General features: G+C 39.4%; 3 protein-coding genes and 1 pseudogene across 8 annotated transcripts in view; all 4 read left to right on the top strand.

The window, feature by feature from the left end:
* The window catches only part of frmpd4 (FERM and PDZ domain containing 4), an 82,003-nt gene extending 71,062 nt beyond the window's left edge, over window positions 1-10,941 (top strand). For all 3 annotated transcript variants that reach the window (XM_088352739.1, XM_088352740.1, XM_088352741.1), the window contains 7 exons: window positions 205-331; window positions 540-629; window positions 755-937; window positions 1,037-1,169; window positions 1,245-2,186; window positions 4,313-5,419; window positions 8,710-10,941. In XM_088352739.1, coding sequence (XP_088208865.1) covers window positions 205-331; window positions 540-629; window positions 755-937; window positions 1,037-1,169; window positions 1,245-2,186; window positions 4,313-5,419; window positions 8,710-9,845 — 3,718 coding nt within the window. In that variant the 3' untranslated portion in view covers window positions 9,846-10,941. The remainder of the gene's footprint in view (window positions 1-204; window positions 332-539; window positions 630-754; window positions 938-1,036; window positions 1,170-1,244; window positions 2,187-4,312; window positions 5,420-8,709) is intronic.
* Window positions 10,942-12,590: 1,649 nt separating this feature from the next.
* On the top strand, window positions 12,591-22,816 carry tlr8a (toll-like receptor 8a). 4 transcript variants are annotated; one of them, XM_088353359.1, is made up of 4 exons: window positions 17,646-17,705; window positions 17,789-17,846; window positions 19,121-21,476; window positions 21,713-22,219. In XM_088353359.1, exons 2-4 carry the CDS (start codon window positions 17,844-17,846, stop codon window positions 22,075-22,077), a joined length of 2,724 nt encoding a protein of 907 aa, XP_088209485.1. In that variant the 5' UTR covers window positions 17,646-17,705; window positions 17,789-17,843; the 3' UTR covers window positions 22,078-22,219. The 4 variants fall into 4 exon arrangements, with proteins under 4 accessions (XP_088209484.1, XP_088209485.1, XP_088209483.1 ...); XM_088353357.1 differs by having other exon boundaries at window positions 19,121-22,816; XM_088353358.1 differs by lacking the exons at window positions 17,646-17,705; window positions 17,789-17,846 and adding an exon at window positions 12,591-12,597 and having other exon boundaries at window positions 19,121-22,816.
* LOC148353172 (toll-like receptor 7) lies at window positions 15,559-16,459 on the top strand (annotated as a pseudogene).
* Window positions 22,817-24,395: 1,579 nt separating the features above from the next.
* On the top strand, window positions 24,396-25,425 carry tmsb4x (thymosin beta 4 X-linked). The gene is made up of 3 exons (XM_088353369.1): window positions 24,396-24,524; window positions 24,940-25,050; window positions 25,115-25,425. Exons 2-3 carry the CDS (start codon window positions 24,951-24,953, stop codon window positions 25,138-25,140), a joined length of 126 nt encoding a protein of 41 aa, XP_088209495.1. The 5' UTR covers window positions 24,396-24,524; window positions 24,940-24,950; the 3' UTR covers window positions 25,141-25,425.
* Window positions 25,426-25,915: the final 490 nt, after the last annotated feature.

Below are 25,915 nucleotides of genomic sequence, written 5' to 3'. Positions count from 1 at the left end.
GTTTCATGTAGCCTCATTTGAACAGATCACCTAAGTAAGAAGCGTACCACGGAAATGTCGAGAAGCATCATGAGTTTCAGAAGAGTTAGAAACATAATAAAATTGCAGAGCCATCGATACAGATGAAAAAAGAGAATCTTCGATACTGTTTCTCCCTCACAATTGGTTGACCTTTTATAACGTTTATGAATTGTACGTCCACAGGAAAGAGTGGGGGTTGGCCTTGTTCCTGCCTCCTGCTGTTCTGTCCAGCATGAAAGAGAAGAACATCAAAAAGGCGCTTACACACATCCTCAAAACCAACCAGAATCTGGTTCCACCTGGTAAAAAGGTAAAGGCCAACAAATCAAATGAATAGCTTTCATGTTTTCCTTTACTTTAACCCTTTACCACAATAAATAAATAAAATATACTTGGGTGTGCTGAAGTTTCATTACAGCTCTGCTATCGAATGAAACATTGTGTTCTAAGATTCAAGTGAGACCCAAGAAATTCTAACATTAATCGATTATGACAATGTCTGATTTTGCATATTGCAGCTGACTGCGTTACAGGCGAAAGTCCATTATCTGAAGTACCTTAGTGACCTGAGGCTCTATGGAGGTCGAGTCTTTAAGTCTGCACTTATTGTAAGTGAAATTATTAGTTACCTTAAAAATGCTTTTCGAAATTGTCATGTAGCATGAAAACATTCAACCAACTGTTCAGTGTGCTACGCCTGAGGTAATAAAAGCTGTGCTGACCATTTTCACAGCAAGGCGAGAAGCACACCGAAGTGACTCTGCTGGTTGGACCTAGATACGGTATCAGCCATGTGATCAACACCAAAACCAACCTGGTGGCACTTCTAGCTGATTTCAGCCATGTCAACCGCATTGAGATGTACGCGGAAGATGAAAACAAAGTTCGAGTCGAGCTTCATGTCCTGGATGTCAAGGTTGGAGACTTATTATTACAAGTAGTCGGTTTAGATCAAGGGTCTCCAACATGGTATACAGTAAACAGGAGTCAGTTTACTTTACCGCTTCTTTCACAGCCCATCACTCTGGTGATGGATTCAGTTGATGCAATGAATTTGGCCTGCCTGACTGCTGGATACTACAGATTACTGGTGGATGCTCGGCGTTCCATCTTCAGTGTGACCAAGAACACCAACACTATGGATATAAGTATGACCACGGTGTGATAAGAATGCATCTTAGTGAATTACATTGATTAATTTTATTTGGTGCCTCTCTCTCCAGGCAACACAGCAAAGATGAAGCATAGCTACCAGGCCATCGAGTGCAAATATAGCACACCACAAAAGGGATATGAAGATAGAACCAACCAAAGGTGCAGCCAGGATTTCTCAGACCAGGAGTGTGAATACCTGGAGCGCAGTCAACCTTCCTACACGGCTGAGATACAGCAAGCTCATCATTCAATGCATATGGTTGAAAGGGCGGAATTCTGCAGGGTGCCGCCCACCCAAACCTACCTTAACGTCCCAAGAACCAAAGGCCATGAACCATGTAGAAGTGCAAAGGTGTCTTTCATTTTTGGCGATCCCCCATTAGACACCATAAACCCCCAAAATCTGGGCTACCAGAGACTGATGGACGAGAGTTCTGAGATTGTAGACAATCAGAGGCCAATGTACAGGCGTCTTGAGGAGGACTACAAGATGATGGATGCCCTAGAAGAAGGGGATGGTTATCAGTATTCCACCAAAATGTTTGAGGAGCCGCTGCTGCATGATATCTGTTATGCAGAAACGACGGATGACGCTGAAGATGAGGACGACATCAGTTGCGAAGAGGATTTGATGATGAGTGACATTGACAAGCCTACCTTGCTCTCCCTTTCAGAGTCCAGCGATGACATCATAGACTTGACTACCTTACCCCCGCCGCCAGAGAGTAACAACGAGGAGGATAACGATGTGCTTCTGCACTCTCTAAATCTGGCCATTGCAGCTCCTCCCCCGGGCTTCAGGGACAGCTCCGACGAGGAGGAGCAGCAGGAGGCTGGAAGTCAGGTCCAGGAGAATCAAAATGACATCCCCGTGTCCCTCATTGATTCAGTGCCAGGCCAACGAGGTCAGAACCCGGCGGAGCCCCTAGACGAAGCTGTGGTGTCCACCTTACAGGCACTCGAGGCCCTCGCCGCATCTGAGGAACCTGCACAGGCTGAGAACAGCACAGGTTCCCCTTTTACTATTGTAACATTCATTCATTAACGTCACTAATTCTTCAGCCATTCACTTTTCATTTATTGTGCTTCATATTTTTCCAATAAAGCCCATTTTGTTTGATATTTCCATTTGTGTGTTTCTTCATTCATTCATTTTCATTTTCCAGATGTTAAAGTGGAAATCATTGTGATTTTTTTTGACTGTGCAAACCTGAGAGTAATATAAAAAAAACATACTAAATATATATCAGGCCAACTTTTCCACTAGTTATTTTGATTCACAGAAATGGTATTTCAAACAAATGTATCACTTGATACAACACCAATATTTCAGCCCAGCACATTGACCAAAACCGATATCGACCTGATGCATTTTCTGATGCATAAACCGAAACCATACATGCTTTTGTATGCATCTTTCGCTTCTTTTGTGTGGCGAATCAACAATCCAAATCCACCCATTACGTTTTAAAGGGACTTGGTGTATTATTTGAGTTCATGATGTTGCTGTATGGCGTAGTGCAACCAAAAACGAGGATGAATCCAAACTATGTAGAATCAAAGCAAAACGCTCCATTTTACTTATAATTTTAATTTTTGAACCTCATCAAAAGAGGAGATATAATTTCCGCCATATTGCCTCAAAGGGTACTCAAAAATCTCAAAAAGGCTGGGCAAATATTTTTGAGGTTTTAGGGTACCCTGAGACGCAGGATGGCGAATATGTACATCAGTTATTTTTGTGAAGTTAATGTTAGCGCTTGTGCGGCACAGTTCATGTCATGGGAACCTGTCGTGGGTTCAAATCCAGCTCCAGACTTCCTGTGCGGAGTTTGTATGTTCTTCCCGTGCCTGCGTGGGTTTCCTCTGGGCACTCCGGTTTCCTCCCACATTCCAAAGACATGCGTATCAGGTGGATTGGCCGGTCCAAATTGTCCCTAGGTGTGAATGAGCGAGCGAGTTGTCTGTCCCTGTGTGCCCTGCGATTGGCTGGCAACCAGTTCAGGGTGTCCCCTGCCCACTGCCCGATGATGGCTGGGATGGGCTCCAACACCCCCGCGACCCTAGTGAGGATAAGCGGTGCAGCTAATGAGAGATGAGAGAGATGTTATGTAAAAAAAAAAAAAGCTTATTTCTTGATCTACAAGTATTTAAAAAAAAGCATGTTTGTATGGTTGTTTATGTGTTTTTCTTACTTAAATAAATATTGTTTTCTTTAATGAATGAAGTATTTACCACTCCAAGAAACAAAATAATACACAATGTCCTTCTAAAAAATGATCCTGGATAGAACTGGAATTTTGGTTTAGCTCCTCTAGAATTTCGGTTTATCAATGCCCGATACAATTTTTTTTTTTTTTTTAATTACATAAACAGGCTGCAGCTAAACCTTTTTTCACCTTTTTGAGGCTGACTTTTTTCTTTGTGTCAAGAAAAAATCCATATAAAACTTTTTTTTTTTTTCGTTTTTTAATTGTGTACAGTTCAAATTTGTACTTTTTAAAATTTCTTACAAGTAATTCATTCTTTAGGAGGGCAATGACTAAATGAAGGTAGTACAGTTAACTAATTTTCGTAATTTATTCCTAATTTTTGTTTTATTTCTCGTTATTTTTCACTTTTTCATATTTCTAGTAGCAACATTATTTACTGAGGAAAATATATTATAACAATACTCTACAAACTTGTTTTTTTTCTAGTAATTACAGAAAATAATACACAAGTGCACTGATTAACAGTGATCGAGATGGCGCTTGACAAGAGAGCAGGGGAGTAATCTGAAATGAACTGTCTGCATGTATGCGGCAATATAGGATTTTGTAATTAGTCTAATAATAATTGGATCCTTTTTTTCATGAGCTGATATTTGATATCAGTGCTGGATTGAAAATCCCTATTTAAAGTCCTATTTATTTTCCGCCTTTAAAAAATATCATTAAACAATATTTGGTAGCCTGCTATTGCCATACTATATTAATTTTTTCCAAAGGGCTTTTTTACGAATATAAAGAAAATGTGCGTGTCATGGAATTGTATCAGAAATACGCTCATTTTGCACTTTCTCATGGACACTCTACCTTTTCTCTTATTTTGTAACAATATTCTGATGACATATTTGTCTTTCTGTGGCATGCAGGTGTACAAATATCACGAGCATTTAGTCCAGAGTCGTCAGATTCTGGCAATGAGACAAACTCGTCCGAGATGACAGAAAGTTCGGAATTGGCTACTGCTCAGAGACACTCAGACCAACACTTAAGGACCAATGTAGCTGTGACGGAGGGTTACCATTCCTCAAATGATGAAAATACAGAGGGACTTGGTGCAGGTGTGGGGACGGTGGAGGTCGAGGAGCAGAAATCCACAGCGGCTGCCTCCTCCCAGCTTTTCCACCCTGATGGTGGTGAGATGGAACCGGAGACGATGGAAATCAAATCAGTCAGTGAATACTTCACAAAAATGCAGATTCGCTCACTTATGAGCGGGCACAGAACAAAACAAGGGGACGTCTGCGAACTTCCAGAAAGATCGCAAGAACTCACAAAAGATGAGCCACCACATCTTGTTGGCAAGTATAATACCTTCACAGTGAGAGATTCTTATTACGTCAACCAGCTCGATCTGGGACGAACTTCCCTTAAGGACCGCCACCAAAAATGTCTACACAGAGTATCAGGAAACAAAATGGATGAGACACTCTCTCCAGAATACGTGAATGAGTCACAGGCCTCTCATTCAGACATGTTGACAGTAAAAGGCAGCAAACAGGACTCTGATGAAAGAAGTCAACTGTTAACCGTCCATCTCCGCTCCCCCTCCAAAGCACCGGAGGGCGTTGATACTTCACGGGACACTGAGCAGCAGATGAAAACTGCGTCATCGGAGCAAGACGTCACCAGGCTATACGAATACCACTTGAGCAAGCGCATGTCGTCTTTGCAGAGCGAGGGGGCTCATTCTCTCCAAAGTTCACAGTGTTCCTCGATCGATGCCGGGTGTAGCACAGGGAGCAGCAGCTGCGTCACTCCCATGGACTCTCCCCTATGCATTGCGGACAACACGCATGTTCTATCTGAGTCCTCTGTGAAGGGACTGAGTTATATAACTTGTGCTGAGGAAAAGGCCTACGTTCCCCAAAATAAGGAGCCGTTAAGGAAGACCCAGGCAACGACCAGTGCAGATTCTGGCTTTGGAAACAGTCGGGAGAGTGGGCACAGGTTATCAAAGATGAAAGAAACCACAGGTAAAACGAAGTCATGTCAAGACATTTAAAAAGTACAGTACAATTTGTAGGAATATGGGTTCCTCCACACGTTCAATACTCCTTATCTGAAAAAAATGTGCTTTTCTCCCCGGCATATCTCTCATCTATAAATGTGCAGGTACAAATTGTGAGTAGTTCTGTTGAGGTCATTCTTTACAATAAAACATAGTACAGCAAATCACAAATAAAACAAAAAAAAACAGACTATACTATGGGTTTGGTTCCGAAGAGGATGTCTACCAAAACCTCATCGGAAAACATGTGTGGGGGGTATTCTATAAAACACGAAGGTGGTTTGAAATATTAGTCCAAGGGCATAGTCAAAATTTACAATATGGACCTTATTTTTAACAGTGGACCGATAAGCTGACTCATTAAAATTTGCTAGAGTTCTGGTATGGTTCAGACACAAATCAATCCACTTGAAAAGTACAAGGAAACACAATGACCTTACAAGACATCAGAAACACAACCAGAAGTAAATGCTTCACTTAAATACATAGAGAATCATTAGGTGTAGTAACTCCAACCAAGTGAATATGGTGATAGTTTAAAAAGTCAAACAGATATAACCAAAAAACTTGGAAACTTTGCATTCATTTCAATTGAAGGTCCTAGTCTAGTTTAGTTCCATGTTTCTTAAACGTTTTTATTGATGTACTCTATAGTGAAATACATTTAGCTAAGAAAACCCTTCGCCAGTGCAGAGGATCTTAGACTTTTATGGAAAAAAACCATCCAATTAGTAAATAATGTTTTGGTTTTATTTTTATATTACTAAATTGTGACATAGTTGTCGTGTAAAATAGGAAATAAAAACATATTTTTACTAGAAATATATGTTTAACAATACTGTACAGAAAATGCGCAAGCATGACCGGATAATTGAATGAATTATCTGATATTTTTCAGTAAAATAAGTAAAACACATTTGTAGACAATAAAAAAACAAAAAGAGGTCAATTGTCTGCCAAAGTGACAAGACGTTTTGTTCATGTATTTATTTAAAAGTCTTCAAGACTCAACTTTTAAAGATATAGTTTGAAATCTTGAGTATACTTGATAGTTCCTTCAATTACAAGTGACAGGCAAAAGTTGACTTCAGCACCTTTGTGTTGGCATGCAAATACTGTAGGTAAAGACCTGTGGCCGTTCCGGCTTTCCAATGTGTCACCAAGTATACTTTCTAAGAGAAAATTTGAAATCTTGAGTACTTCTTATAATTTCTCATAATACCCCAAGGGGCACAAGTTGACTTTAGCAAATTGGGTTATACACGCAAATAGGTACAGGTCTGTAGTAGTTACAGCCATCCTGTGTGTCATCAAGTGGTTACTATTTGAGATGTATTTTGGATCTTAAATATTATTCATAGTTCCGCCAAATACCCCACGGAGCACACGTTGACTTTAGCAAATTGGTGTATACCAGCAAAAAGGTACAACTCCTTGGTGATTCTAGCCTCCCTATGTGACACCAAGTGGACGCTATTTAAGATATACTTTGGAAACCCAAGTATTCCTCATAGTTTCTCTAAATACTCCAAAGGGCACAAGTTGGGTATACAAACTAATAGGTACAGGTCGCTGGTAGCTCCAGCCACCCTGTGTGTCATCAAGTGGATGCTATTTAGGATATATTTTGGAATCTCAAGTATTTCTTATAGTTTCTCCAAATACCCCAAGGGGTACAAGTTAACTTAAGCAAATTGGTTTATACCAGCAAATAGGTACAGCTCCCTGGTGGTTGCAGCCTCCCTATGTGACACCAAGTGGACGCTATTTAATATATACAGTGGAACCTCAGTTCTCGACCATAATCCGTTCCAGAACCCTGTTCGAAAACCGATTTGTTCAATCCCCGAAATCGTTTTTCCCATTAAAAGTAATGTAAAAAAATTTTAATCTGATCCAACACCCTAAATGTTTACCATGAACGTAAACATGAAGCTAACCCAGGCTAATCGTACGTTCGCGTTAGCGTAATATTCCATATGAAAGATTACGCTAACATGAACGTGTAAAAATAAAAAAAAACAGGTCGTTTACACGACATTTAGCACCCGGGTCTCCACAAAAAGTGGTGAGCGGTTAAAGGATAAAGAAAAGAATTATGAATAGGATTTCTTACCTTTGTGGTGGTCTGCAGAAGCCATGCTCTATTCCCTCGAAAGAAGGGAAACTCGCACACCTTCTTCATATTTTGCTATTATTTCTTTCTTAAATGCAATAGTTGTACGCACTACTCATCTTTTTTCACCTGTAGCAACTTTGCACCGACCTTCTTCGGAGGCATAATAAGGGGCTAAAACACTCCGTTCACCGATATTAAAAGAGAAGCAAGTGCGCACGTGATAACAGTTGGTCACAAGGGGTGGGGGCAATCTACACAATATACACCCGTACGCCGCTCAGCACCGCACCCTAGCATACCAGCGTTCAAACTCCGAATTTCTCGAAATTTTTGGTCGAGGACCGATTTGTTCAAACTGAGAGGCGTTCGAAGACCGAAGTTCCACTGTACTTTGGAAACTCAGGAATTACCTATAGTTTCGTCATACCCCAAAGGGCACTAGTTGACTTTAGCAAACTTGGGTATACACGCAAATAGGTACAGGTCCCTGGTAGTTGCAGCCACCCTGTGTGTCATCCAGTGGATTCTATTTAGGATATATTTTGAAATCTCAAGTATTCTTTATTGTTCCTCCAAATACCCCAAGTGGCACAAGTTGACTTTAGCAAATTGGTCAATACAACCAAATAGGTACAGGTCCACTTGGTGACACATGGGGTGGTGTCACCAAGTGGATGCTTTTTAAGATACAATTTGGAATCTCAAGTATTCCTTATACTTCCTTCTTATAACCCAAGGGGCACAAGTCCCCTTAAGCAAATTTGTGTAGACACGCAGATAGGTACAGCTCTCTGGCCATTCAAGGCCTCCCTGCGTAAATTTCAGACTGGTGTTCATTTTGTTTGATTTTCTAAATATCTGTCCAATCTTTTTTTTTAAATATGCTTCTTGTGAAAAAAAATGCTGATATCATGTGAAAGAAAACTACTTCAATTTTTGCTGTTCATTTTTTGGCGTCTTTGCAATGTTTCCATTGTAAACGGTTCATTGGAAATTTGCAAAGATTCCATCGTAAAAATTCCATAAATGCAAAAAAATTGTGCATTTTCTTTCACATGACAGCGATGAAACATTGAAAACTGATACTGTCATGAGGATGCTTAACAATTCTCTGCTTTCCTCCTCCCCTAGTGTAGCCTGCGCACAGCAGAGGATGCTTGGAGAAGAGCCATCTTTAGTGCTCTGTCATGAAACCAGTAACCCCACCACTGTCATGTCACCAATGGTATTAGCAAACTGCACAGAGCCCCGTGGGCCGGGATGGACCGAACCTGAGTCCAGCCCACACGCACTTTCTCCTCTTTCTAGCGGATCCCCATGTGATTTTCTCAAAGGCAGCCTCAGGAAGCCACGTCGAGTTCCCATGCGCAGGAGAAGCTGGAGCACCATAATGCCAAGCTCCAGGAGCTTCGAGACGCTGCTGGAGAGGACCAAAGCCACGTTCACACGGAAGACCACTGGCCAGAAATTTGAGCAACATCGTTCCAAAGCTCAGCTCTTACTGTATGCAAAAACTGTCACCAAAAGCTTATCACACGGTTCGGTCACCATAAACTCCGCATGTGGACTGGTGGATGGAATCAGATGCCATAGGCCAGCCAGTTGCTGCTCCGTCGGAAAACAGAACAACGCTCAGTGTGATGATGGGGAGCCTTCACGGCTCAGGTTCTCTGTCTTCCTGACAAGCGATAAGAAAGCCAGCAATACACCTGAGCAGGGTCATATGACCAAATTGAGCCTGGAGGAGAGGTTGGCCATTGTCAATTCAATGAAAGGAAAAACCTACAGCCTCAGAACGGGGTTTGAACTTGCACGGACGGACGCCTTACAGATGTCTGGCTTATTAAGAGCTGGTCTATCGTCTGGAGGTAAGAACACAGAGGCCGGCCACACAGACACACGGGCTTTTTCTCAGCTGCTCGTCACGCAGGCCAAAGTGTTGAGTGGCGCTTGCTCGCAGATGGCGGTAGAGTTCGGAAGCCCAGAAGAACTGCTGCTTACCCTGACGCACAGCTTCCACACACTTTGCTGCCTAATGCAGGCTTGCATGTCCCTCGAGGAAGGCTTACCATGCAAAACGGAGCGCCACCGGTTGGTCGCCAAGGTGGACCAGATACTCGTCAACTACGTACGTCTGCTAAAAGCTGCTGAGACGTCTATGGTCTGTTCCCCCGAAGATCCAAGTGTGAAGGCTCTGGAACATCACTCTGCCAACATGGCAGCAGTTTTAGACACGCTAATCCACTCAATGACAACACTGTGCAACAAATGACATGTCCGGATGATTGATTTTAAAGCCATAACATTTGGGAGAAGAGTGGGCCTACAATGTGAACTGCTGTGAGACAGAGGTAAGATCAGGCCTAAAAAATCCAGGCCCGCTGGTATTAAAAGCCCGACCCAGCCCAAGCTTGACTAATTAACTTGATTAGCAGGACCGAGGCCGAAGCAACCCTGACATTTCATATTTTATTTGTGAGGTCTTGGGAAGAGTATACTTGATTTATGATGACCAATTAAAGCCTGTCTTTTATTACGAAATCTTAGTTAAACCAGGCTGTATAAACAATTACATGTTTTCTATTTCTGGGTCTGCTGAGGTTACATCCCCGTCATTATGACGGGTGGGAAATTGGGGCATAGACCACAGCAGCATAACATCCTTAAAAATCTAGTGCAGCACTTTAAGAGAGAGAAAGGCAATGAGACAAAGAAAGGGGTGCCAAAGCATCCTATGTTTGGTTGGCAAATGCCAAATAATTGATTTATGTTTTTTTTTAATGTTTTTTTTTCTTCTCTTTTCCATGAATTCCTTTTTTTAGTTTAGTATCCACAGATCATTTTAGTGTACATTTTTAAACATATATGTATTTTTTAAAAGTCAAAAAACATAATGAATGACATTTGAGGCCCGACTTGGGCCAATATTCGGGTTGGGTCGGGCTCAGGCATGGGCTGACGATCTTATCTCTGCTTTGAAAGGGGAAAAAAATGCCTTGTGTATTGAAGACTATATTTTATTGAAAAATGGAGAACTATTTAATTCACAGAATTTTAAAAAAATATATTTAAGCCTTCAAAGGTAATGTATACAGATATCAACCAGAGTATTTAATAGGATATTATAAGAAATATTAAGGTTATATATTGGTTGTATGAAGATTTTGCAAAATCTTTTGTTTTGTAAAAACAAAAAAAACAAATAAGTTGGAGAAATAATATGTACAGCTGTACACAAATACTTGCACAAGAGGCAATTAAATTAATATAAATGCACTTTTTATTTGCTGAGTGACTACATGGACACTATGTGTACACTTTCTTGTCATTTTTTTGGTCGACATCAATAAAACTTTTAAATACCTCGAAAGAAAGTCTACTTTTGTGTATTACCAAATTACACTCATTGAATTTATTTACTGTCAGAAAATTAGGGGTGCTAGTCTTTTTCGATATTTTTGACACATTCTTAAAGGCCCACAAAATATATTATATCGTGACAAGTTACATGAAATCTAATAAATTCAGCAAGGATGCCAGGTGGTAATAAAACAAAAAAAACGTTTTCAGTAGATAAAATAGTAATACAGAATTTGATTTTGTAGACATATTTACGTAACAACAATGATCAACTCAATGTTGACAGATTAGGATAATTATTACGCTTTTAAGAGCACTTTGATAAACCGTTGAGGGACAATTTGGATGATAAACGTGCGGTGAGGTTCGTGTTTGGTGAGGCAAAGTCTTATTCAAAAATAAATTAACTTAAATGCAATTCATCATTTGATTGGCAGAGCAATAGGCAAATATATAAACTGTAGATTGGGAAAAAAAAGTTTTACAGTCCAAATTTAACTTATAAGTGAAGTCTATACGCTGTTTGTTCTGAATAAAAGCATAAATAGCTAGCAAATTCTCCATTGTGTAAAAGTCAATGCAACAGGAAAAAAAAACTTGCTGTTCGCTTGCTAATACAACTCTATCACAAATTCAATTTTTGGGGGCTGAGGTGTGCACCAGATCAGAATCCTTCATCCCACTGCTCTTCGCCATGAGGCAAGAGAATTGTGTGCACCTGCAGGCGCCCGGCACATGAATACATTAAATACTAATTAATAATATTCATAATATAATGTGAAAATTCTGCAATTTTGAAAAGGAAAGAATATCAAAAATTGTGAAGTTAAATGAGGAAGAACTTTAACATGAAATATAACCGTTTAATGCATAGTAATCCCTTGCTGTATCACAGTTTTCTCCTTTGCGATTTTCATCATGCATTCTGATTGGCTAAACAGTTACCCCACCCTTTTTCGGCTTGTGTGGCAATCTGAGTTGTAGACATCCGTAAGACACCTTGATGAAGGGACATTATGTATGTACAAATCTTTTTCAAGGCAACATGGCAGCGCAGCGGTTAGCGCATGTGTGGCACAGTTCTGAGGTCATGAGATCGAATCTTCATGTGTGGAGTTTGCATGTTCTCCCCGTGCTTGTGTGGGTTTCCTCCGGGCACTCCGGTTTCCTCCCACATTCCAAAAACATGCTTGTCAGGTCAATTGGCCGGTCCAAATTGTCCATAGGTGTGAATGAGCGAGTGAGTTGTTTGTCTCTGTGTGCCCTGCGATTGGCTGGCAACCAGTTCAGGGTGTCCCTTGCCCACTGCCCGAAGATACCTGTTATGGGCTCCAGCACCCCCGCGACCATACTGAGGATAAGCGGTGCAGATAATGGAAGGGTGGAAATCTTTTTCATTTCCAAGTTTCTCTTAAAGCTGTCATGTCAACAAAACACTTTGCACCCACAATAGCACCAAAAGGCAGAGAAAGATGCTTTCTATCGGCAACAGAGTTCTTGACCACCTAAACTTGCATTGAAGCTACATGCAGGTCTTTGGCGCTCACCAATGTTTGATCATGGAAAAATATATGGTTTCTGTGGGACAAACAGAAATATTCTTCTCGAGATATATTTTATGTTTTGTTTTTAAGGTCCAATCGTTCTGGATTGCCGACCGGAAGGTAAATGCCATTTTCCATATCCTCCACATTATGACATCGAAGTATTCTGTAAAGGGAATTCTGACCTTAATATAGTTGTGCAATGAAACAAAAAGATTTTTTTTCATAATGACAGGTGAGGCACGGCTCACCTGCTTACCCTGATTGTAACTCCAAATAAAAACCAAATTCGTCATTTACACTCAAAAAAAAAAAAAGAAAGAGAAATGTATTAGGAGAATCAAATAAGAAGAAAGTACCAAAACTAGAGCAATTATATTTTGGATTTTTCAGGGCTTAAATTGTTTTGTGGCAATTATCCTCGTCAAATTTGCTTTATCATATTAATGATGAGTACACTTCTGCTAAAAATTCAATTTGATACATAATGGATTTTAAAAACATCCAGTGTGAAAAAAATGTAATGATATGTAATTAAGTGACAGCACTGAGTGAGTTTATTCCGAATTTGCACATTTTTAATGACCTGATAACACAAGCAGGGAAAACGATAACTTTGCTGAGCAATTTGCATTACTCACAAACACAGAGTCACATGAGTGATTTCAAAACTATGCAAAATAATTCATGCTTTTACCATTTACTCTGGCTTGAGTGCTGCTGATGCTTTTTGAATTAGTGATGATGATGGCGGGCTACTTCAGCTTAGGTATTCAGAGTTAAGTGTCAGAGCAGGCGAGTGGATTTCGTAATGTTAAATTGCTCTGAGTGGGGGGAAGGAAGGGGAAGTATTATAAGGGACTGGGCTGGAGATATTGTAATTTTATTTCTACAATTCAAAAATTGAAACTGGAAACAGTAAATCTATTTCACCCACATAATTTGTTTTCTTTTTTTTCAACCACAATAGTGTTTCTATTCCAGATGTTATGTAATCAAGATTCCATAGCAATGTTTTTGTGGGGGAGCTTAGAGATTCTGACTGACGTTTTCTGGGGAGCATTTCCAAATACTTCGGTCAAGCCAGTCAAATGCATACAATCAAAAGTTATTAGGTAGACACCTGGCTACTCTATGGTCATCATTGAATTTGTATCAAGATCTGACATTTTTGATCAACAACAAGGCAGGTAAACATTTTATTTGTTATTTTGACATTATCTATATACATAAATTGTATGAAATAAATTTATATTTTCTTCAAGTAAACTTTAATTGTGTTTCAATACATTAAATCATGTTGGAGGAAAAAGTCAGACTTTCTCATCTCATCTTATCTTATCAGCTGCACCGCTTATCCTCAGTAGGGTCGCGGGGTGCTGGAGCCCATCCAGCAATCATCGGGTAGTGGGCAGGGGACACCCTGAACTGGTTGCCAGCCAATCGCAGGGCACATGGGGACAGACAACTCACTCGCTCAGTCACACCTAGGGACAATTTGGACAGGCCAATTCACCTGAAATGCATGTCTTTGGAATGTGGGAGGAAACCGGAGTGCCCAGAGGAAACCCACGCAAGCACAGGGAGAACATACAAACTCCGCACAGTAAGGATTTGAACCCACGCAGGAGGTTCCCACGACCTCAGAACTGTGCCGCACACGCGCTAACCACTGTGCCGCCGTGCTGCCCAAAAGTCAGACTATGATCACTCTAATACATTTTTAATTAATTTTCTTTTTAGGATTTGAACTAATCCAGTACTTTTCACAAAATTAATCTTGCAATATTTGATATGAGTTATAACAATCATTGTTTTGAACCTGAGGGCCTCCCACAAATGATAAGCTTCACAAAGAACCGAGAAAAACTCAAGTCACTGCGCATGAACGACAAAAAGATCTCCACTTGGACAAAATAACGAGATAGAGAGCGAATCTTTCAAGAAACTTGAGTTCACAAGGAACTGATTAGATATATTGCTAATAAAAAGGGACACCGGATTTGGCTATTAGGTCAAGAAACTTTAACCTGAAAGTACTAGACATCTCAAATTATATCCCCTATCAAGTATTCAGCAGTCTGCCACATAAGCTTTCTGTGCACAACATAAATAAACAACAATTTGGATTTTTCTTCCAAAGGCAAAATTTCAACTTCGACATTTGCTGCGTCTTTTCGTTCTCACTGGCAACCGTTTATCGATCGAAACTGTACCCGATCACTCAAGATGCTCGTCTTCCAATGCATCAAAATCTTGACCCAGACCAATGTTCCCTCTAATCTTTTTCTCGGGTCTTAGCGTTCACACAAAGTCGGTGAGCAACGCATGAAACAACAGTGAGCAACAGCAATCCCAAGTGTGGCTACTAAATCAATATCAAACATGTCCAAAACTTGACTGAGTTTTTGGCAATGCAAAATCATTTTTCACTTTTGAATGAATTGACTGATGTACTATTGCAAATGTTGTACGGCCTACAAATGTCATTTGTTTTTACAACAATTCTTTCACAAGATTTCCATTTCTTTCTTTTCCTGGTATCTTTTGTCGCATAATACTTTTTGGGGGCTTATTTAGTCGGTTGCACAATACAGAACTGTATTTGATCACATTTTGTAGTGGAAGTACAATGTTTGCAACTGATTGACTTGATAGAATTGGAAATTATTTGAATGCAACACAAACTTTATTTTATTTTTGCCTGTTTTTTCTCCTTTTTTTAAATTCCTTTTTAAAGAAATCTCATTGTGTTTATTTTTTCCTAAATGTTACTTTTTTCTTGCTTTTTTGTTCTCTATTACCTTTTTTCCTTTATTTGTTTCTTTCTTTTTTTCTGGATTTTTTCTGAATTTTTCCTGCTGTTTTTTTTTCTTTTTCTCTCCTTTTGTTTCTTTTTTTCTCTCTTTTCAGTACTTTTTCAATTTGGTACTTTTTACTTTTTTGCTCTATTCATATAGATTTTCTTGTGTGTGGAAAAGGTCTGGGCAGTGCGCAATTGCGCGCACACACGCAGCTTGGAGGGAACATTGACCCAGACCCTAAATTTCCTCAAGCATGAGTGTAATATCACTTATTTAGATGCTCGTTTTTAATCCCATATGGCACACCGAGCAATCAGGCTTCCTTGACATTGTTGTTTGGATTGAAACGCTCCTGTTGCACCACAATGATTTTGTATGTTTGTTCAGTGCCACATTTTTCGTCCTGAGGTTCAACAACAGCAAAGAGCTTGTACCCAAATTGGCTACAGGCATCACTGGTACCATGCTGGAGACACAACAAAGTCGGTCAACCTACTAGCCTGTCAAGACAATGACTTGGCGATCATTCTATACAAGCTCAATGCTCTCTTGGTACTTCGCTTCCAAATCCTGTGCATCTCCAGTCATCTCTTCGTGTGGGGTGGGATGTGTGGTACTCTACCATTTCTGCCAAGACCAAACTCAAAGGCTACAATCCATTAGACTGCTATTTTTTTCTCTTTTATGTCTTTGTTTTGGACAACAAAAAATAGCCACCGTGTTTGACTGGATATAGAAGGAACTGTGTGTCCATTTGGAGGAACAAGGGAATCGCTGATTGACTGGGTCTGGATAGTAGAGACTCAATCATTGGCTAAACCCCGATAGACAACCTCTAACTAATCACCCAAAAGAACAAGGGAACCTTATTCATCCTCACCAATGAATACACAAAAAGTGGCAACGAGACAATTTTCTACATGGCACAGAAGAGATCAATTGATGAGGAAAACTGCATGATCATTCTGATCCTTTAGGAGAAATCACCCTGCAATTCCAAGTATCTAAGACCACGAAATGGGCTATACAAATGCTCTGTTCTTGAGTGGCGGAGGAACCCTCAAGCTCAGACATATTTCTTGAAAAATGTTTTAGCGACTGAAAGTGACAAGAAATAACACAGCCTCTTTAAACATACACTGTCAGGTAGACAGGGAAGACCAGAATTCAGGTGTTAAAAGATCATAAAATGGCTAATGTGTTACTTAAAACCTTCCATGTTCATTTATTGAGAATCAATTGAATGATTATGACATTTTGAGCATTTAGCGAAGGGGCTCCGTAATGATGGTGATGATTGGATCGATATATTGTTGCAAAAAGCAAGCAAACGTTTTTCTTTTACTTAAGTCTAAGACACGATTCAATGGCAAAAATATTTGATAAAGAAAAAAGCTGTTGATTTCACCAGCACATGTCAGTTTAGTTTTCTACCACACCCAGCGCAAACGCTAGTGGCTGTCACACTTGTATCCATCCAGATATAGTGTAAGTCTGTACTTTTGTCAAGCTCATCTTCTAAACACACAGGGACACAAAGCAATGGTGCTTACTTTACTTATCACAGAACTAACAAGAATGGCACTCACTTGATTTTGGTGAGCGACATGAATTAATCCATCCATCCATTATCTGCACTGCTTACCCTCAGTATGGTCGCGGGGGTGCTGGAGCCCATTCCAGCTATCTTCGGGCAGTGGGCAGGGGTCACCCTGAACTGGTTGCCAGCCAGTCGCAGGGCACATAGAGACAGACAATTAACCTGACATCCATGTTTTTGAAATGTGGGAGGAAACCGGAGTGCCCGGAGGAAACCCACACAAGCACTGGGAGAACATGCAAACTCCACACATGAAGGTTCGATCTCATGAGCTCAAAACTGTGCCGCACACTCGCTAACCACTGTGCTGCCGTGCTACCCTATGACATGAATTAAATCATCCTTTATTCATTGTGAAAAATATAACTTGGAAACAGCATCTACTTGCATGATGATGTTGCTCATACTTGCCTGATTATGGGTTTGCTCGCAAATGGCATATCACAAGTCCTGAAAACGATTCATTCAGTTGATTTGAGTAAAAAGTGTTTATAAAGTGACGTAATACTTAACTGTGTCATCCATCCGTGAATCCTAAGGATCATAAAATCCGCAATACATCAAAGAGGCGAAAGTCTAATTGCAAAACGGCAAGAAATAGTGTATGTACTTCATAATTATACATGACGTGTTAATGTTTTATCGTTGAAATCAAATGAAACTGCACTAAAGTACAGTCACATGCTCATTTGAATCAACACTTCAACCATTTATGAAACAGGGAAGTAATGCACTAACGCACTTCTGCATTTTATTCTATTTTTTTAATATCTCACGACTCAGAGTGGGAACCTGTTTGAGGCTTTGTATCTGTGCATGATTAGGTGAGTTTTATTTAATATAAATAGATAAATAAAAACACAATAATGTAAATATAAGTTTTAAATGATGTTGCATGTGATTCCAGCCTTTATAAACCAACCAAGAATTTGGGATTTCAATGAAATCAGCGAGCATCTACAATGGTGAGTGCTAATGATACATACTTTGAAATTTAAGTCTTTAATGCGTCCTCCAAGCAACACACAGGTGCACATTTTTGTGAATGCCTTTGAGGTTTTATGACCTCTGTGTAATGAATCTTGGTTGGACGGCCACTTACTCGTGTTACTGTATTTAGAATTTTGGTGCTAAATATGTCAGTCATTCCACTTCTCGAGGCTGACAACATTTACACAAAAGTTTGCAGACTCAAACTCCACCACTAAGAGCAGAGCCACCAGAACTTTTACGCAAAGATGTGTATTATTATTTTTGATAATTTTGGCGCCAATAATAACAAATTGTATTAATCATTGTCTTGATATATTTTGATTATCATATGATTATGTATCGCGTTAGAAAACCTGACATACACAACTCAAAAATGTGTTTGTGGATAAAAAAAAAATAAAGACAACCCGTTTAGGGTGTCCCCTGCCCACTTCCTAAAGATAGCTGGGATGGGCTCAGGCGCCCCTGCGACCCTATTGAGGATAAGCTGTGCAGATAATGGATGGACGGAAAAAAAAGAAAGAAGAGTATTTTTTTTTTTATTTTTTTTTTGCCACTATATCTGTTGGAGAAATACTGCAAGTTTTAGATAGATAGATAGATAGATAGATAGATAGATAGATAGATAGATAGATAGATAGATAGATAGATAGATAGATAGATAGATAGATAGATAGATAGATAGATAGATAGATAGATAGATAGATAGATAGATAGATAGATAGATAGATAGATAGATAGATAGATAGATAGATAGATAGATAGATAGATAGATAGATAGATAGATAGATAGATAGATAGATAGATAGATAGATAGATAGATAGATAGATAGATAGATAGATAGATAGATAGATAGATAGATAGATAGATAGATAGATAGATAGATAGATAGATAGATACTTTATTCATCCCCGCAGGGAAATTCACATTTCCAGCAGCATCCCTGAGCTGAGAACAATAAAATAATAAAGCAAAGAGAATACAATATACAAATACCCAATGGGAATGCTTAAAAGTGTTGAAATTTGGTTGGGGGTGATGCTGAATCGACATATAGGTTTGAATTTAATTTGGGTCTCAACTTTACTTTTTCATGTCAGTGATTATCACTTAGGGTTCAGAAAGCTAGAGCAAAATATGAAAACCTACCGCTGTCTAGTGGACACATTTGGTACAACACATAAATAAGTGTTACTTTGTATTAAGATTATTTTTCTGATTGATTTTTTTTTTTTTAACCAACAGACTGTCACATTCTGGATGCGCTTTCTTCTCCTTTGTCCTTGTTCCTTGTCCGTTGCAAGCAAACCTGAATGGATGTCACCCCAGTTCCCTTGCGACGTCGAGGCCAGGAATAACTCAGAAGTCATATTCAACTGCAGAGGGCGTCGACTGAAACACATACCTCATGGGATAACAAGTAATGCAACAACGTTGAACTTAGCAGAGAATCGTATTGAGAATTTCAAATATAATTCATTTTCCGGCCTGACAAATCTCACTCACATCAACCTGAGCTGGGCGAATAAAAGACGATCCGCGATAATTGACGACTATACGTTCAGTAACTTGAGCAACCTGCGTGTTCTCAAGCTGAATGGCAACCGCCTCACAAGACTGCCCATCACGCTGCCTCTTAATTTGAATACCTTGGAGCTAGACAACAACAAGATTTTGTCATTGAGTGAAAGCAGCTTTATCGGACTGGCAAAGGTGACAGTGCTATTACTAGCCAAGAATTGTTTTACTTGGAACCCTTGTGGTACAAAAATGGACATTGCGCCGGGCAGTTTTGCAGCAATGACCAAACTACAAAGTTTAGACCTTTCCTTTAACAATCTAACCCAAGTTCCCCAAGGACTGCCCTCATCACTGCACACACTCAAACTGGGAGAAAATCAAATCCAGTACATATCTGAACATGATTTCCATAAATTAAATCGATTAAAAGTTCTCAAGCTGCAAGGCAACTGTCCAAGATGTCAAAGTGCGCCGTATCCCTGTGTTCCCTGTAAAAATGAGTCCCTTGCCATTCATGAGGACGCTTTTAACGATCTCACAGAGCTAACAAATCTAAGTCTGGCTGGGAACTCACTGACCCTTTTGAAAACCTCCTGGTTTATGAATCTAAAAAATCTTCAAGAACTGATGATCTCTTTCAACTTCTTACAAACGTTCATTACTGAAGAGGCTTTGTTTCTTAAATATCTTCCCAAACTTGAAAAAATGGATATCTCGTTCAACTTTTTACTGAAAATCTATCCACAAACAATAAATCTTTCTGAAAATTTTAGATATTTGAAGTCACTAAGAGCTTTGAATTTGGCGGGTCTAGTATTCCAAGAAATTGGAATGGAGACACTCCGGCCTCTTTATGGGCTTAAAAATCTGTCAACATTGAACTTAGGCACCAATTTTATACTTCAGTCTGATGCCAGCATATTCAGCAAATTCTCAAATCTGAGGACGATATATCTTGCGGAAAACCGTCTATATCCAGCCAAGTTAAGAACTATGATGCATTCAAGTGACAGACAGCATTGGATTCCGGTCTTTGTGAGCCACCATCAACAAACATTCTTTGAGAGGCCATACGGCCACATCAAAAAGGAGTGCTACGATTCTGGCCGAGTTTTGAGCCTCAGCTCTAATAATCTGTTCTTCATCTCCCCGCAGCAGTTTGAAGGATACGGCAACATATCGTGCCTCAACCTCTCAGCAAACGGTTTCTCCGCTGCACTTAACGGCACCGAGTTTACCTCAATCCCAACGCTGACGTATCTCGACCTGTCTTTTAACAAGCTCGATTTGGCATTTGACAACGCTTTCAATGAGCTAAAGAACTTGGAAGTCTTGGACATAAGCTACAATTCTCACTATTTTCTAGCCTATGGTATCACCCACAATCTCAACTTTCTAAAAAACTTGCCTGTGCTGAGAGTCCTAAATATGAGCCATAACTCAATTTCTATATTGACGACCAAGAGAATGAGCAGTAATTCCTTGTCCGAACTGCAGTTTCAAAGCAATCGTCTAGGGCGTTTATGGAAAGATCCCTTATATATCAAACTTTTCAAGAATCTAACAAATTTGACCATATTAGATATATCTGATAATCATATCACCAAACTTCCTGTCAGAGTTTACGGGTATTTACCCAAAAATTTGATGACCTTCCGTTTAAGCCACAATTCGCTTACAAACTTCAGATGGGACAAGCTACACCTTTTCCATCAGCTTCAAAATCTGGACCTGAGCTACAATGCTATATCTGATGTAACTGGAATTGACTTCAATGCACCCATTAGCATGACCAATCTGGACCTGAGTCACAATTACATTCACCATTTAAGTGACGGCTTTTTGAAAGACGCCAAAAGCCTTGTATCTCTTTCCCTCAGCGACAACAAACTCGCCCTTATTAACCAATCCACTTTCCAATTCAGACCTGAATTTGCTTTACAAAATTTATTCCTAGCGAATAATCCGTTTCAATGCACTTGTGACATGTTGGACTTTGTTCTATGGATTGAAAGAAGTGGCGTGCACATCCCTCGATTGACCACTGATTTGACATGTGACGCACCCGAAAACCAGAAGGGTAACCCTATTATCATTTTTGACATCAGGCAGTGTGTGAACGACAGTCATGCTTTTTTGCTCTTCTTGATATCAAGTTCCTTAATCGTTGTTTTTATGTTTTTGGTGATGAGCGCTAACTTATTTTACTGGGATGCTTTCTACATCCTACACTATTTGAAAGCAAAACTAATGGGGTACCAATCCTTGAAATCAGGACACAGCGTTTATGATGTTTTTGTGACATACGATACCAAGGATCCGCAAGTCTCAGAGTGGGTGATGAGAAACCTGCGGGTGAAGCTGGAAGAGGAGGGGGAAAAGCACCTTCCTCTATGTCTGGAGCAGAGGGACTGGATTCCTGGAGTACCTCTGTTGGACAACCTTCTTCAAAGCATCCGGGAGAGCCGCAAAACCATGTTTGTCCTGACAGAGGGCTACGTCAAGACTGGGGTCTTCCGACTGGCCATGTACCTGGCTCATCAGCGGCTGCTGGACGAAAACGTGGACGTCATTGTGCTGCTGTTACTGGAGCCGGTTTTGCAGCGATCCTACTTCCTGCGACTTCGTCAGAGACTATGCGGGAAAAGCGTTGTGGAGTGGCCCAAAACGCCAGCCGCTGAGCCTTGGTTTTGGCAGAACCTGCGGAATGTCATCAGGGTGGACAATCAGGTCATGTACAACAAGACCTACTCCATGTACTTCACAAATAAATTATAATATCCTTTCAAGACGTTTTTAATTAAGATGAGAGTGAGGGAATTAGCTTTGACTTATTAAAACCATTTTAAGACATTGTCTATTTTGTGTAGTTGTTATGTCAATGATCAGCAACTGTATCCTTTTTTTACTATGGCTTTTTTAAACAAGAATGATTGTCACAAAATTAAAAAAGATACTTATATATCAAGTGTTTGCTCTTTACCAGCCTTTTACTAGCTGCATAGGTAGAATAAATGGTATGGATACGAGGAAATGTACTAGCCTAGCTTACGAGGTGTTGTAATTATTTAAAAAATACAAATTAATTAATGAGGAAAAATGTAACTAGTTTGGAATTCAAAATCGGTGACTGCAAAGTAAATCATTATTAAAAGATGTATGTTCACATAAAATTAATGTTATATTCTATACCTCGGCCGAGTCATACTTAAGACTTACAATATTGGTACTCATTGCCTCCCTGCTTGGCGCTCAGCATTAGGGGTTGGAATTGGGGGGTTTGGTCACCTAATGACTCCCAACACATCAGTTGTGTTGAGCGAGGGGGCTGGGAATCCCTTCCTCTGTATCAATCTCCCAGAAAGAGTCAGATATATGAACGTGTTCCTGACTCTAGCCACCTCCCACTAGGGGGATATGGCTCCGGTATATATATATATATATATATATATATATATATATATATATATATATATATATATATATATATATATATATATATATATATATAAAGAGAGAGAGAGAGAGAGAGATGGATGAATAGATAGATAGATATAGATATATATAGATATATGTATATATATATATATTTCTACAAAGTTTAGAATAAGAAATAGTTAACTAAAGTTTGATATAAAATAACCAAGTTAAAAATAGCATTCATTTTATGTACTTTTTCAACAAAAATACTGTGTGAAAGCCACAAATGATGCAGTGTGTATTGTACAATGTGAATATGAACTAAACAAGCCTACTCGAGATTCCAGAACAGAATAGAGCTTTTTAACCGCCGTAATCATCAAAATTTTGTTAGAAAATATCTTTATGCCAGTGATTTAGGAATCAAGTATCATTATGGACACACGCCGCTGCCCGTCAATGCCAAGGGCAGGATGACGCTTTACACCGAATAACAACGGCGACCAGATAATAAAAGTGCTGTATCTGAGTCAGATAAGGAGGCTTTCCTTTGCCCTTTGCTACTGGTTTTTCTGTAACTTGTAACAATGGAAACCAGTACTGTACTACCCACTTCATGTGGAGGGGCAAACCTCTACCAAAAAATGGCCTAGAGAGGTATGGGTGCCACCACAGGAAGTTGGGCTCTAATAACCTTAGCGGTTAAGAGATCTGTGAACCATGAACAGTACTTGTATTTTTCTAACATCTTCGGATGAACACTATAAAGCGATTTTAATATAAATGCCTCTTGTAAAGTGGATTTTCAACTGTCATGCACCCCTGCGTTTACCTGTACAGAAAAACGGCCAGACTGTGTTGAGAATAGACAATATACAGTATATATTTTTTAGTCGGATTCAATGACATTGCACTATTCTTACAAAGCACTATTTTAATGCACTCTCTGTTGCAGTCTCTATGCACGACGGTGTTAATATTTGCCTATTTATCCTGACAGTCGTTTAACTTAGTTTTGTCTTTAAATACTTTATTGGGTGTTTACAATGGAGTGTTATGCCTAAACTCATTGCAATCAATGTTTTACTATGTTGTTATCGATGACAATAAATACAATTCAATTCAACAAAATCGATATAATAAAAAAATAAAATCAAACCCCCGTTTTTTTTAAACCACAGTAGTTACTCCGGTCGCCCACGCGGTGTCACTGTTGTTGTGTTTTCTAATGTGAGGATTTTTGAGAACCTAAAACGTCACTATCTTGGGAGTATTTGATTGAGGAACAAAAACTATGTATATATCTATATATCTATATATCTATATCTATATCTATATCTATATCTATATCTATATATATATATATATATATATATATATATATATATATATATATATATATATATATATATATATATATATATATATATATATAATTGACAATTATTAGATTTGGGGGTAAAATATTAGATTTAATAATTACAGCTACTGAAAACAGGACACAAAAAATCTGAAAATAACAAGTACTGAAAAAAGCTATTTCTCATTTTATACTGAAGGTATTAAACTTTTTTTTTTCTAACGGAGAGCTGCGTCATGACGTCATGCTTTTTTGCATTCTGCGTGATATTTAAACGGCCCTAGCGGAAGTAAATTCCACTTCTCCTTCGACTGCGAGACGTGTTCCTCTTGCACCGACCTAAAACTGGTGAGTTTAATCCCCTCTTGATGCTCAGTCAAGACTCTTGTAATTATTTTCCTCCCCGATTGTATATTTTGCATGTCAGCGTTCTTTGTGTTTAATCAGTTGTGCATATGCGCACACCCGTTTGTCAAGGGCTGCATTGATCGAATGCTTGCTCCATGCCGTCTAATATGTTTAAAACGAAAGATCTGCTCTTGTTGAGAGCTTTGTGCTTTTCAGAGTGCAGATTGAAAGCTTCTGACGCGTGCATTTCGGCAGCCAGAATTAAGGGCGTTGGTTCCTCATCTGCACACATCACCTCAGCCTCTTTCCCTTATCACAGAATGTGTTACAGTGCTCCTCTATAGCTGCACTTTTTTGTCCCCTGCTTCTCTATAATCGGTTACTATTGCAAATGGAGTTATTATTTGTATCCTAGTCTACGCCAAGATGGGTGATAAGCCTAATATCGACGAAGTCACCACCTTTGACAAGTCAAAGCTCAAGAAGATTGAGACTCAAGAAAAGAACACTCTGCCAACCAAAGAAAGTACGTGTATAATTTTTACATTTTCAGTTCTATGGCAATGCTGAGTAAGATGTGTTTCTTTCAGCCATCGAGCAGGAGAAGTCTGCGTAAAGCCCATCCCAATGTATTGTACATTCCACAAGCCCTTCAGCTGAACTCCACCTGCGATGACTGGCAAGATGCCACCATATCACTATGTTCTCATCACCTGAAGAGAATGGCTTGTTCACACGGGCCCATGGAATTTTTTCTTTGTGGAGTTGTCTCCTGTGGCAGGAAGAGCAGAATCACAACTCATGTGAAAAACCATTCAACAGCTTCTGGAAATGATTTTGTTTTTGTAAATCTGGAATACATGTCTGTTTAATATGCAAATTAAAAAAAGTGGATAAAGGATAGACTTTGTTTTTATTGAAACAAATGCTTAAAAATTTTGTATAGCTATTTTCAGGCACCATAAGGCAACTCTCATACAATGAAAGGACACTCTAATCTTGTTACCGATTGGAGCATAATGTTATGATGAAAAATGTAACTTTGCAATAACCACTGAGTAACGCCTTTTAACAAAATTCCTTTAAAGCCAAGCCACATTACAGCCCCCCCCCCCCCCCCCCCCCCGAGAACAATGACAGCTGCATCATGTCATTGCTTAACAGCTGTTCCTTTTACAATTTGCTCTCAGTGGATCGTCCGATTTCTATTCCTTTTCCCATGAGTGATTGATTAAAGTCTCTCACAAATAAAAATCTAGCAATAAAAACTGACCATTGCTGACACTGCAATTTGACTGGGTATGAGTAACGTTTCAGAGCATTCAACTGTAATTTTGTGGCTGGAATATCATTATTTCAAAAGGAAATCTCTTTAGGGTTAGGAGTGGGGG

Source organism: Urocampus carinirostris, chromosome 14, assembly GCF_059441175.1.
Source record: "Urocampus carinirostris isolate Australia breed hairy pipefish chromosome 14, RoL_Ucar_1.0, whole genome shotgun sequence".
NCBI lineage: Eukaryota > Metazoa > Chordata > Actinopteri > Syngnathiformes > Syngnathidae > Urocampus > Urocampus carinirostris.
The sequence above is the reverse complement of the archived record's forward strand: the minus strand, read 5'-3'. Positions and strand labels throughout refer to the sequence as shown.